The sequence below is a fragment of the Octopus bimaculoides genome, chromosome 1 (genome assembly GCF_001194135.2).
Source record: "Octopus bimaculoides isolate UCB-OBI-ISO-001 chromosome 1, ASM119413v2, whole genome shotgun sequence".
NCBI lineage: Eukaryota > Metazoa > Mollusca > Cephalopoda > Octopoda > Octopodidae > Octopus > Octopus bimaculoides.
The window spans coordinates 63,156,354-63,169,484 of record NC_068981.1 but is presented as its reverse complement, the minus strand read 5'-3'; the positions used below and the strand labels follow the sequence as shown (position 1 = coordinate 63,169,484).

The 13,131-nt window shown below is 38.0% G+C and overlaps 1 protein-coding gene across 3 annotated transcripts in view; it reads right to left on the bottom strand.

The window, feature by feature from the left end:
* LOC106882037 (2-oxoglutarate and iron-dependent oxygenase domain-containing protein 3) overlaps positions 1 to 12,384 on the bottom strand; it is a 42,006-nt gene extending 29,622 nt beyond the window's left edge. The window contains exons 1-2 of one of the 3 annotated variants that reach the window (XM_014932594.2): positions 11,677 to 12,384; positions 364 to 554 (exon numbers count right to left, since the gene is read on the bottom strand). In XM_014932594.2, the coding sequence (XP_014788080.1) occupies positions 364 to 535 (172 nt within the window). In that variant the 5' untranslated portion in view covers positions 536 to 554; positions 11,677 to 12,384. Of the gene's footprint in view, positions 1 to 363; positions 555 to 3,246; positions 3,339 to 11,073 lie in introns of those variants that run through there. The other 2 variants (XM_014932593.2, XM_052967183.1) reach the window with 2 other exon arrangements.
* Between the last annotated feature and the right edge of the window lie 747 nt (positions 12,385 to 13,131).

Genomic DNA, 13,131 nt, shown 5'->3' with positions numbered 1-13,131 from the left:
TATATATATATATATATATATGTATATGACAGGCTTCTTTCAGCTTCCGTCTACCAAATCCACTCACAAGGCTTTGTTTGGCCTGAAGCTATAGTAGAAGACACTTGTCCAAGGTGCCACACAGTGGGATTGAACCCAGAGCCATGTGGTTGGGAAGCAAACTTCTTAGCACATAGCCACACATGGCACCATCACCATTGCTTTTTACATAGCACCAGCACTACACAAATACAATACATACAGGTCTACATATGTACATTAACACACATTTGGAAGTATATAGAAAGTTGCAATAAAATTATAAACAAGAAAGGAAGGGGTAAAAAAAAAACCCCTGATATTATTGTTGTCAAAGTAACTCACCTTTGAATGGTTCAGAAACATAATCCTTGGAACATGGTATTTCAGCAACAAGTTTTTCATGGCCTTCTTTAGCACCAGCAAAAACTGGCTGTTGTTCATTTGAGGTAGAAAATATCAATGCCACTACAGAAACTAAAAAAGCTGTCCCCAAAACACCAATTTTGGCTAGCATCACATTCTGCCAGTTGGTTCTGAAAAATGTTTTTAAAATAATATAGAAAAATAAGGTAAAAATTTAGTGCTTTTATACACACAAACAAAACAAACACTGACTGAATAAAGAACTCAATAGAACACAGAGTCTAATATTTATTATGATTTATTCCACTAAAGTCAACTTCGCCTTTCTTCCTTTTGGAGTCACTGAAGCAAGTACCAGTTGAGCACTGGGGCTAACATAATTGACTTGCACCCCTTCCCTGAAATTGCTGGCCCTGTGCCAAAATTAGAAATCAATTTTTATTATTATTATTATTAAGGAGGTGAGCTGGCAGAATCTTTGGCACGCCGGATGAAATGCTTAGCGGTAATTCGCCTGTTGCTATGGTTGGAGTTCAAATTCCATCATGGTCAACTTTGCCCTTCATCTTTACGGGATCAATAAATTAAGAACCAGTTACGCATTGGGGTCAATGTAATCGATTAGACCCCTGCCCTAAAATTTTAGGCCTTGTGCCTATAGTAGAAAGGATTATTATTGTGATTATTATTATTACCTCTGCCTCAGCAAAGGTGGGGGATATTGTTTTTCAGTCATGTTTGTTTGATTGTTTGTCCGTGGACAGGATATCTCAAGAACTGCTGAATGGATTCAGATGAAACTTTCAGAGATGTTTGGCCTCGTGGCTGGCACAAACTGATTAGATTGTGGGATCGATCTGGTACTGGACAAGGATTCTGGATTATTTTCCCATTTTTTTATATTTAATATTTGAGAGCGGCCAGGTTCATTTTTAGTATTCTCGTTTGTGAGAGCAGTCAAGTTTATTTCAGATATTCTCATTTTAAAAATCATCTCTGGCTAATCGTCGAGAGGATGTTGGTGTTGCCTTGACAGAAGTTTGCGCTCTCTGAGTGCTCTTGTAATTATTATTATTATTGAGTGAGAGAGCAGTGCATGCCAACAAAGTGACACCAGGGTAAAATGTACGAAGCCCAGTATAACCATCATGGCTACCCGTCTGATAACGGTACACCAGGCACATGCATCACAACCACATGTGCAAGACATAGTGATCTCATATCAAGATAAATAGTGCATGACCTTGCAGGTGGGGCCCAGTTAAAATTTTCTTCAGGTCGAGTAGCCCATCCAGCTCAAAAGGTCCCTGAATAAGGGTTGTTTAAGGATGTTGAATGAAACACCCATGTTTCCAAAGGTGAATTATCCAAACCCCAAAGAATTCCTCTCAACACATGGTTATGATGCTCCCCCACTACTTCAGCTAGTGATCAGAGATGCACATATCATCAGCCACTAAGGGACATTCTCAACTGGTTAAGGTCAAGCAACTGACAAGCAAATCTGTGGTACTGAGCAGAATATTTGCTGTAGCCTATCTTTTATACCAAAACAAAACAATGTACATAATAACATTTCTAATCAGTTAAAATTAGAAGCCATGAAAGCCACTGCTTGGTATTGCATTTCTCTTACATCCTTCTAGGGTAAATAAAATAAAATATCAGTGAAGTACTGAAGTCATTTTAATACAAACCTCCTCCCTCAAATCTATGGCCTTGTGCCTATGTTAGTATTTTATTAATAGTCACTTGAAAGTTTTCCTGAATGTGTAGCTTCTTCAATGTGAGAAATGAAAATACATGCAACAAATTTTAAGTATCAATCTGTGGATAAAGAGGAAGAAATATACTAAGGAAGGTTTGGAAATCAATATATTAACCCGTTTGTTACTGTGTTTATTTTGAGATGCTTTGTGTTTCTTTCAATTACTTCAAATATAACAAAGAATTTAGTAAAATGACTTAGTTATCATTCAGCTAGTGTTAGGAACATAAATTGTGACTAAGGTTTGGTGGAAGATTTTAATTCAAAACTTATAAAAACAAGACATTTGTACTCAGAGCCAGAGCCAGTTTCAGCCTGGTTGGTAACGAAAGGGTTAAGGAAGGTTTGGAAATCAATATATTAAGGAAGGTTTGGAAATCGACAAGTGGGGAGGGTTACTTGAATGTATGAACTGTATCTCAACATACAGAACCAATCTCCTCCAGTTCTCACCTTCAGCAAAAAAAATTCAAAATCACTGTCAATAAAATTATAATAAATATGAATAAATAAATAAATTTATAAATAACTAAAAAATAAATAAATAAATGCATTTTAGCTATGAGCTTAATGATGGAATGAAGTAATAATTCTAAAGAAATTTATGGCTCAGACTCAAAGGAATCAGATACATGAAAGTGCTTTGAGATACAACCAACAGTCCGGTCTCTGTGCTGGTAGCTATTCAAAAGAAGATTATTCTGTAATGGTTTCAATTTGACATTTCCAAGCTTACAAAACGATTTTTATTCAGCCCTGCAAGCCAACAGAAAAAATACTTCTCAAATTTACAGTGCTGAGCTATACCACCACTATAGTACATAGAACTTCAGCTAGCAATGGAATCTGTGGTTACTCAACCTCCTAGAAATAGCAGCTAAACCTCTCAAATTACACCTCACTTTCTTAAATAAAAAAAAAAGAAACATTCTGAATAATGTGATCTTAGAAACATTACACTTGAAAAACAAACATGGCAGGATGGTCATACCAGGAAACTCCTTTAGTTTAGACCATAGATATGTTTGACTGGGGTTTAAACAACTACAACTAACCAAGTTAGAGAAAAGTAAAGCAAACAATCAGAGACATACCTTTCTTGCACATGAACAGAATAAATAACAAGACTCAAAACAACCACAATCAGCCAAGTTAGAGCAAAGTGGGTCATCTAAGATTTAACTTTCTCACACAATGGTAGTGGCAACTGTGTTCTCTTCAGTTTTATGGAAGAGGGGCAAACAAGATTATTTTTTTTTTTGTGCCTTTCACAAGAGAAAATGAAATGAAAATGGGCTATAAGTGGACCACTGACTATTTGTCTACTGAAACTGGAAACTTCCCTTATTATCAAATAGAGATTAATGACAACTGTTAGTTTTATTTAACTACAGTTATAATAAGGTCATTGTGTGGCATTATTGGTCATTGAAATCTGAATCTGTGATGCACATTTGGTTCCTTGTAGGACCATAGAGTGGCAGTAACACTCCATGCAACATGGGCACTAATATCATGGAACTAGACATTCTGCTGCTGCTTGCTGTTTCATGCTCTCAGTTGGTAGAGCCGTGTTAATTCCAGGTTAGTGATCCCAGAGGCATCATTGTGCATAGAGCCAAGCAGGTCCACAAGTGCTCCTCATTGCTGCCCCTCTACATCCTTCAAGATGAGCCTCTGGAGATCTTCCCCAATCATATCCATCCGTCTGGTGTGGGGCCTAACTTGGGGCCTCATCCAGCCCGCCGCTGCTGCATCGAACAAGAGTAAGGCCCTGGTAGGATGATCTGGTGGAAGGCAGAAGACATGTCTGTACCAGCACATGCAGCGGATAGCCATGAGGTTGGAAGCTGCTAGCTGATAAGTGCACACACATGGTTCTTCACTGGAAACGTGATGGTACAATCAATTACATCCATACTGAGAAGAAAAAATCATCACAATGACCGATTAAGACAGTGTTTCTCAACCGGGATCCATATAGCCTAGGAGGGTCCATGTAATAAAACAGTAAATTATCCACAATAGTATTTTAAGGGCCCCTGAAAAAAGGCTGCTTTAGATGTATACTCTTTACTCATTTACTTGTTTCAGTCATTTAACTGCAGCCATGCTGGAGCACTGCCTTTAATTGAGCAAATCGACCCCAGGACTTATTCTTTGTAAGCCTAGTACTTATTCTATCGGTCTCTTTTGCCAAACCGCTAAGTTACGGGGACGTAAACACACCAGCATCGGTTGTCAAGCGATGTTGGGGGGACAAACACAGACACACAAACATATACACACATACATATATATATATATATACATATATACGACGGGCTTCTTTCAGTTTCCGTCTACCAAATCCACTCACAAGGCTTTGGTCGGCCCGAGGCTATAATAGAAGACACTTGCCCAAGGTGCCACGCATGGGTATGAACCCGGAACCATGTGGTTGGTAAGCAAGCTACTTACCACACAGCCACTCCTGCGCCTACATTCATATGTAAGCATTCATATGTATTGCAAGAAAGAGCTAGGTTTCTTTCTCGAACATTTTACATAGTTCAACCTACACAAGTTAAAGCATGAAAAACAAATTAGCAATTTTGAAAGAAATTTCTATAAAAGTATTTTTTAAACAGCGAATGTTTATGGGGTTCACAAGTACCAAATAGTATACGAAAGGGGAGATAATCCTTGAATTCACGTCTGATTCTGCGTTGGCTCAATGACGATAGGATGACCACTTCATGCAATCCTGAGTTTGTGATTCACGTTAAAGCTTGTGACGGAGTTTTTACAGGGCAGTTTTTTACTCTTTAGATTCACTACACAAAAAAAAAAAAATGCAGTTCTTATGGCTCAAGGCCAAATATATAAGGGGTGTCGTGCAGTCGCTTGCATCGACTGTAGCATGAATGATATTAACTACAAAAGGATTAGGAAAAGGACACTGAACACAGAAGTGTGATAAATAAGACCAAACATTATAAGGCATTGAGGTCGGCTCTCTCCTATTTCTGGCGTTTAATAGAAATCCATTAAAATAACAAGACATATATAACAATGTCCCTTATCTCATAAAAAAAAAACATTAAGACTTGTTTTAAAATCCACTGAATAATTTAGCTCATCTATGTATAGTAGCATGAGCGCTAACATATTTGAAGTAGCGGACCAAGCAACCGGGGAATTTTAATTAAAATTAGCCCTATAATGATGACAACAAATTATCTTTCCACTGAAGAAAAGCAAGGGAGACAACCCCCGAATTTAGAAATATACACTGCAATCTGAAGTGAGATTAATTATCAGCAGTTTACCGACAGCTGCAGACATGTTTTGGTCATATGAAAGAACTCACTACCGCTAGAAAATTTCAAGCACTCCACGATCAGCTCACAAATGCACTGCAGCCTGCATATACAAGACCCGAAGTCACTGCAATCCTAGAGTCACTGGCAGTGAGAGACTTGGGGACATACATACATATATATAATTGACTGAAGATATATATATATATATAAGTAGTGGAAGCGCGTGGCTTAGTGGTTAGGGTGTCAGCATCATGATCGTAAGATTGTGGTTTCGATTCCTGGACCGGGCGACGCGTTGTGTTCTTGAGCAAAACACTTCATTTCATGTTGCTCCACTCCACTTAGCTGGCAAAAGTGAGTAACACTGCGATAGACTGGCGTCCCGTCCAACTGGGGAATACATATGCCATTGAAACCGAGAAACTGGGCCCATGAGCCTGGCTAGGCTTTAAAAGGGCGCATTTATGTATTATTTTTATATATATAAGTAGTTAAGACATTCACTACATCATTTCAGTTTCATTACTACAGCATGACACTTTGGACAAATGTCTGCTGGCATAATTTCAAGTCAACCAAAGGCTTGTAAATGAAATTTGGTAGACAAAAACTGTGCAGAAACTCATCAAAGGAACAATTCCTGTTTGTTGGTAGCAGACTTAGTCTATTGTTTGGTCATCACCACCATGATTGATGGGTGCCTTTCAGGAAGTTCATTTATTGCAAGCATTTAGACCACTTCTCCTATCTGAGAATAACTTCTTCCTTTTCCTGAACAGTCTCAAAGATCCTGAAAAGTGCATTTCTTTACAGACCAGATAATTAGTTGATCTTGGTGAGCCTAGACTGCAACATAGATTTAGTCACTAGTTGAACAATTTTATTTAACTTACTCATAATTCCAATGTGGAGATGGGATTTAACTCTGACAGACTGCACTAGTGAGGCATGTGGCTTAGTGATTAGGGTGCTGGATTCGTGATCGTAAGATTGTAGTTTCAATTCCTGGACTGGGCGATGCATTGTGTTCTTGAGCAAAACACTTTGTCTCAGGTTGCTCCAGTTCACTCAGCTGGCAAAAATGAATAATCTTGCGACGGACCAGCATCTCATCCAGGTGGGGGAATATACACACCATGGAAACTGGGCCCTTATGAGTCAGTACAACTCGAGAAGGAAACTTCACTTAATTACTTACTTAGACCACTGAACCAATAACTCATTTAAGGCCCTATTATTTTTAAAAATAAAGGAAATCCTAAAATTTGAATGTTATGATGGACATGTCTTTAGATGATAAATGCAAACATGTAGGTAGTCTAGAGAACATGTCACTGTTTAATTTACAAGTAAACCCTAATTTGGTGAAGGCACATGGCTCAGTGGTTAGAGTGTCGGGCTCACAATCAAAAGGTAATAAGTTTGATTCCCAGACTGGGTGGTGTGTTGTGTTCTTGAACAAGACACTTTATTTTGCATTGCTCCAGTTCCCTCAGCTGTAGAAATGAATTGTGACAGCACTGGTGCCAAGCTGTATCAGCCTTTGCCTTTTGCTTGGATAATATTGGTGGCATGAAAAGGGGAGGCTGGTATGCATGGGCGACTGCTGGGCTTTCATAAACAATCTTGCCTAGAGTTGTGCCTTGGAGGGTAACTTTCTAGGTGCAAATCCATGATCATTCATGACCAAAGGGGATCTTTACCCTTACCCTAAACCCTAATTAAGGCTTCAAACTCGTTCAAGCTCTGCTAAATTCAGAGAAGGCTGCAAGAGTATATTTGCTAGGCGGAGTTGAAGTAGTGGGAAACAAACAAAGCAATTAAACTGCAAACTGCTGCAGACTTTGATATGTGTAGCTTTTATGCTGAACTAGAAGATGTATACAGACCGTAGAAGAGAGGTGCCGTTCAGCTGATGAGGACTTCTACCAAATGCTTAATTCAACAGAGTATGCTGAGTAGGGAACCTCGAAAAATATAACATACAGTATGGCCAATATATTGAAACATAATCCACCAAGTGTAGAAGAGGTGTTGGTTGTAGCTAGGACACTTTTGTGTAGAAAGTTGCCAGGAGTTGACAGGATCCCAGCAGAAAAAATAGAGAAGACTAACCAATTAGATCTCCACCAGTTGACACTGGAATTATGAGAGGCTGGTGACATCACACTAGACTGGTAGGATATTAGCATCATCCTCATATTCAAGAAGAGCAAGAGGCATGAATGCAAGACTATCAAGGGGTTTCACATTATTATCAAGAAGTGCTTTGCAAGAGTATTACTCACTCAACAGACTTATTGAGAAAATAACAGTAGTTCTGTCAGAAACTCAATGTGGTTAAGAAGGGAAAGAAACACCACAGACATATTTTGACTTTGACAGACTTAGAAGAAATGTGTGGAATGGAAGAAGGTACTGTGTGTGGTCTTCTTTGACTTCACAAAGACATTCAGCTCAGTAGACTGGCTGAGTCTGCAGCAAGTACTCAACAGATTTGGATATTTGGAAAAGTTCATTCATATGATTAACTCCCTACATGCTGACATGAGGATTCAGTTACACAGTTGAATTTAGCTTTTTTGCTTATGTCTTAAAACCAAGGAGAGTAGTGTGCTGGCATCTACATTATTTTCACTCTTTCTATTAATGAAGTTTGAGGAAGTATCATCCAACCCAACTGCAGGTGTAGAAGCATACAGACAAGACAAGATGCCAACCTGTTTAAAATGTTGCATCTCAAAGGAAAAAAACTAAGACCAGACAAAGGAATGTTATTTGTTAATTGTGCCCTTGTTCTCATAGTGTAGAGGACTTGAAGAGTAGATACTTTTAGCAATGTAGCTACAAAGTTTACATTGAATATTAACATCCAGAGAGGAGAGATGTTCCCTGCCTATGAAGTTCTGATGTCAGTCAAGTACCATGACCTGAGCCCATCATCATCAAAGGGCAGAAGCTAGGAAAGGTAAGCCACTTAATCTACCAAAGAAGTACAAACAGTGGTTCTCAACCATTTTATACCTATGGAGCCCTTTGATCCCTATTTTACTCAAGTGAACCCTCATAGCTATTCAATGTTAAAAAAAAAAATCATCTATTTTGATAAATAAATATCTAGGAATTGTATAGAAAATCGTTAAAATATTTTGTGTATTGTAGAAGCATGACCAATTTATTGCATGTAAATTTTAACAACAAAATCACGTGGATCCCCAAGGGTCGTATGGACCACAGTCAAAAACCGCAGGTTTAGAGACAAACTAGATCACAGAATGCACGTCAGCTCATTATTCAGAAGTTTGATAAAGTTAACAGCATAACAAGAAGTGTGTTACAGTACAAGTGAAGTGTTAAATATTCCAAACAATGGTATTTATCCAAACTATTGTAAGGATATGAAGACATATGTTACATTGCAAACAAGTAAAAATAAAAAAACTGCTTGCATACATGATGAAAAAGATCATAAACTTTACTTAGAAAGATATGGTCAGGAACACTGTCATCCTACAGAATGTATACTCTTTTACTTGTTTCAGTCATTTGACTGCGGCCATGCTGGGGCACTGCCTTTAGTCGAGCAAATCGACCCCAGGACTTATTCTTTGTAAGCCTAGTACTTATTCTATCGGTCTCCTTTTGACGAACCGCTAAGTTACGGGGACGTAAACACACCAGCATCGGTTGTCAAGCGAAGTTGGGGGGACAAACACAGACACACAAACATACATATATATGCATATACATATATTCGACGGGCTTCTTTCAGTTTTCGTCTACCAAATCCACTCACAAGGCTTTGGTCGGCCCGAGACTATAGTAGAAGACACTTGCCCAAGGTGCCGCGCAGTGGGACTGAACCCGGAACCATGTGGTTGGTAAGCAAGCTACTTACCACACAGCCGCTCCTGCGCCTATGTAAGAAATATTGGTTTCAAATTTTGGCATAGACCAGCAAGTTCATGGAAGTGGGTAAGTCAATTACATCAACCCTGGTTCTCACCTGATACTTATTTTATCCAGCATTTTGCCCGGCGTGCTAACGATTGTACCAGCTCACCACCCTACATGTAAGAAATATTGGGACTGCGAAACCTCCACATGTCCAAAGAATAAAGAAAAGCTCGGTTACCAGGACAAATACTTAATTCACAGCTGGTTAGCAATGCAAGGAAATCAGGGTAGACACCCAGCTTACCCAGGATGTGCTTAGAAATCTACAGCTAGATCTCGACAGCTCAGTACAAAAACCTGGGAAGGATAACGATTCTAGACATCGGCGATACAGACTAACTACATAAGACGACGACAAATCCCTAATAGAAATGACCTGTGATAAAAGACATTCCACTCATGATGATCTCTCCCTTTTCTTTTCAGATAGTCTATGAAGAACTATGTGATTCAATGTGTTCTTCCATTTTAAGACGATATAGATTCGAGGGAGATTTAGCTGCTGTTTCTAGCAGGTCAAGTGACATGATGCTCTTTCGTAGACTAGTGTCGCGACTATTTCAAAAACGTGTTACTGTATAGCTCTAGAACAACAGTCATCGATCACAAAGCATTCCAACCGCGGCTGCCATGTCTAGGCCATATAAGATATCTTTTGCATTATACTTCGTTTTTGAAGACAGTAGAAACGTGATTCTAGGGAGATTTGGTTACTATTTCGTGCGATCCTGTCAAGCGACCACGTAGGTTCCTTCGTTATCCTGACAGCATGTATACAGTGGTCTTATAAATAATACGTGTAAAGCATTGATTAAATAAGCAGATAGACGTTCGTTTAAACAGCACGCAACGAAGTCATTAAATCAGCAGAAACAGATAAAAGACATGGTGTTTATATTTAGTCTTTCTACGTTCCGGTTTCAAATCTCGGAGCCTTTTCAATGCCGAAATATATCAAAGCTCAGAAATGTGAAGTCTCAATTAAAATAATGAAAAGAAATATAGCTAAGTGCGGTGAAATTAAAGAATACGGACACCCGATGTTTAGGGTTACGCCGAAAACGGGTGGCGTGCGTATTCTTTACCTCCGCCTTAAGTGCTGTATGCCATTTTTCAACACCATATCCCTTATTCTTTAATATTGGTTCTTCATATCGGTACAAAATCACTAAATTATAACGGCGTGAACTGGAGTTTTGTGGTGTTCGTACAATTCGAAGTGAAATCGTTTAAAACAGAAGATTCGATTTACCGATTGTTTATATTTAACTTCTGATGAGATCACACTGATACTGGAAGTAGATTAGGTTCAGTATGTGTAAGGAAGAAAGTAAATTAAATATTAATATCAAATACAAGACAACAATTTCGTGGGTGGGGGGTACGTTGATGACATCGACCCTGTACTTAACTGCTACTTATTTTATCGACCTAGAAAGGATGAAATGTAAAGTCGACCCCAGTGGCATTTGGGGGTAAATTAAATACTGAGAATGGACAGACAAAACTACACACAGACAGATAGATAAATAGATAGATAGATAGAAGTGATAAGACATACACAATAAACTGTGAAATAGTATGAGCACCAATGAGTTAAATAAATACGTTCAATTAAAGGGTAAATGGAAATTAGAAGTGTGAAATACATCATCATACTTATAGTTCGGTTTATTCCGCACGTTTTTCTTCGATGCGTTGTTAGGATCTTTAGAAGCCGCTTCTTTCACGTCAGCAGTTTGTTTCTTATTTTTCTTGCCACTTTTACCCATGGTCAATATAAATTTAAATAAATCCTACGATATCAATTTTCCATTAATAAAACCGGCACTTTCACTATTATTTACAAGAATGAGATCGATGGTTAATGCTGGCTGCATTTAATATAACTGCTGTTTAGATTACAACAGCATAATTAGACGAGTCTGAAATTAATGTAAATATTTGTATTTTGTAAAACGTAAGGGTTTGAAATAAATAAAAACTATTTATAATTCAGAGACATTTATACCAATGTGTCTTCGTTATTTTATCTTTCTCTCCCTCTCTTTAATATAATTCGTTGTGTTCGTATTCTATACACCGCTATTCTCTCAATCTCTCTCTCGCTGACAGGTTTCAGAAAACCTGTGTGATGGCTGATTGTTGTACGTTGAATTTATGTGCTTTTCTTTAAACAGTTTCTGACCAAGATGTCTTTCTTTCTTAGTCTTAACAGTAAATGTCGATACCCTGACTAGCAAGAAAACGGGGTTTACGCACCATACTCTTCTCTTCTACCTTGGTGATTTTTAAATCAATCAGACTGCCTCTGCAAGTGGTTGGTTCAACCTCGCACCAGCATAGCCTTTGAGGTCGTGCAGGTAAAGAGTTAACAATCAAGTCATGTACAGGCAAAGCTGTAGTTTAGCATGTTAAACACACATAAAAAACTATTAAACGAAAATAACCGTACTGATCTTTTATCTTTTACTTGTTCCAGTCATAAGGTTGTGGTCATACTAGGGCACAGCACTGAAGAATTTTAGCCGCATGAATTAACACCAGAACTTTTATTTTTTCAAGGCTGGTACTTATTCTATCAGTTTTTTTTAACCCAACTGCTAAGTTAGAGAAACGTGAACACACCGACACTGGTTGTATTATGCATACATGCATGCATGTAAGTATAAGACACAGATTGTTACTGATGGTTCCATGCCGACTCTTGTATTTGGCAATATTGACAACTCCTCAGATATGTTCACTAGAAGTGCATAGCCTCTTCTATGCTGGAGGAAATATACTGTCCTTGTTTGTTTGATGATGATAAATTGCAGAACAGAAAAACTGATGAAATGTTATGACATTCTTCAGGAGAGAAAGAAGAGTTACTTTTCATGAGATGATATCAGCTGTGATTGAAATGGGGTTAGCTGTGCAGGTGTACATGTTTTCCATTCTTTCATCCAAAAAGAAGGGGGACAACCACATTGCCAAAACGAATTTTCTCACATGAGTGCCAGTAACAAAATGTTTCGCTTTTTAAGTTCAGGAAGGCACCCGAATTGTGTGAATGTTTTAGAATGATTTTCCTCTCAGCCAAGCAAAACAAAGCCAGCAATGTCTACTTCCACTCAGATATAGCCCAGGCTGTTCCAGCAGTATCTGCTTGATTTTGTACAGCATTCATTCTTCTTTTAACTACCATATAAAATCGTCATTAAGAGGATTTTGAACTTATCCTCAATTACAATGAGGCTCTATCAGCCAACAAATTTAAGAACTTCGTCACCTATATGTCAGACTCTAACACTTGCAACAGATAGAGCTTCCGCAACGCCCTTTGGTTTATTCCACCTTTCTCATTCAAAATGAAAACCTTTCACTATTAGACAGACAATGGCATAAAAATATTTTTTTTGCCTCATTTTACTTCTCTTCAATTAAAAATATTCTTTTCTACATTTTAAATGAGTGCAATTATTGACTTATAGAAACTTCTTTCAAATTTCTAATTTCGTTTATTGCAGATCGACTTGTTTTTTTTTTGTTTTTTTTTTTGTAATTGTGAAAGATATGGTGAATGGTAGTGGTGGGGTGGGGGTTAGAATGTCTGTTCTTTTTTTCTTTAAATGTGAATTCAAAATGTTTCAGAATGTGGAATATAATAAAATGATTGTTGAAACTAACAATATCATCATCATCATCATCATCATCGTTTAACGTCCGCTTTCC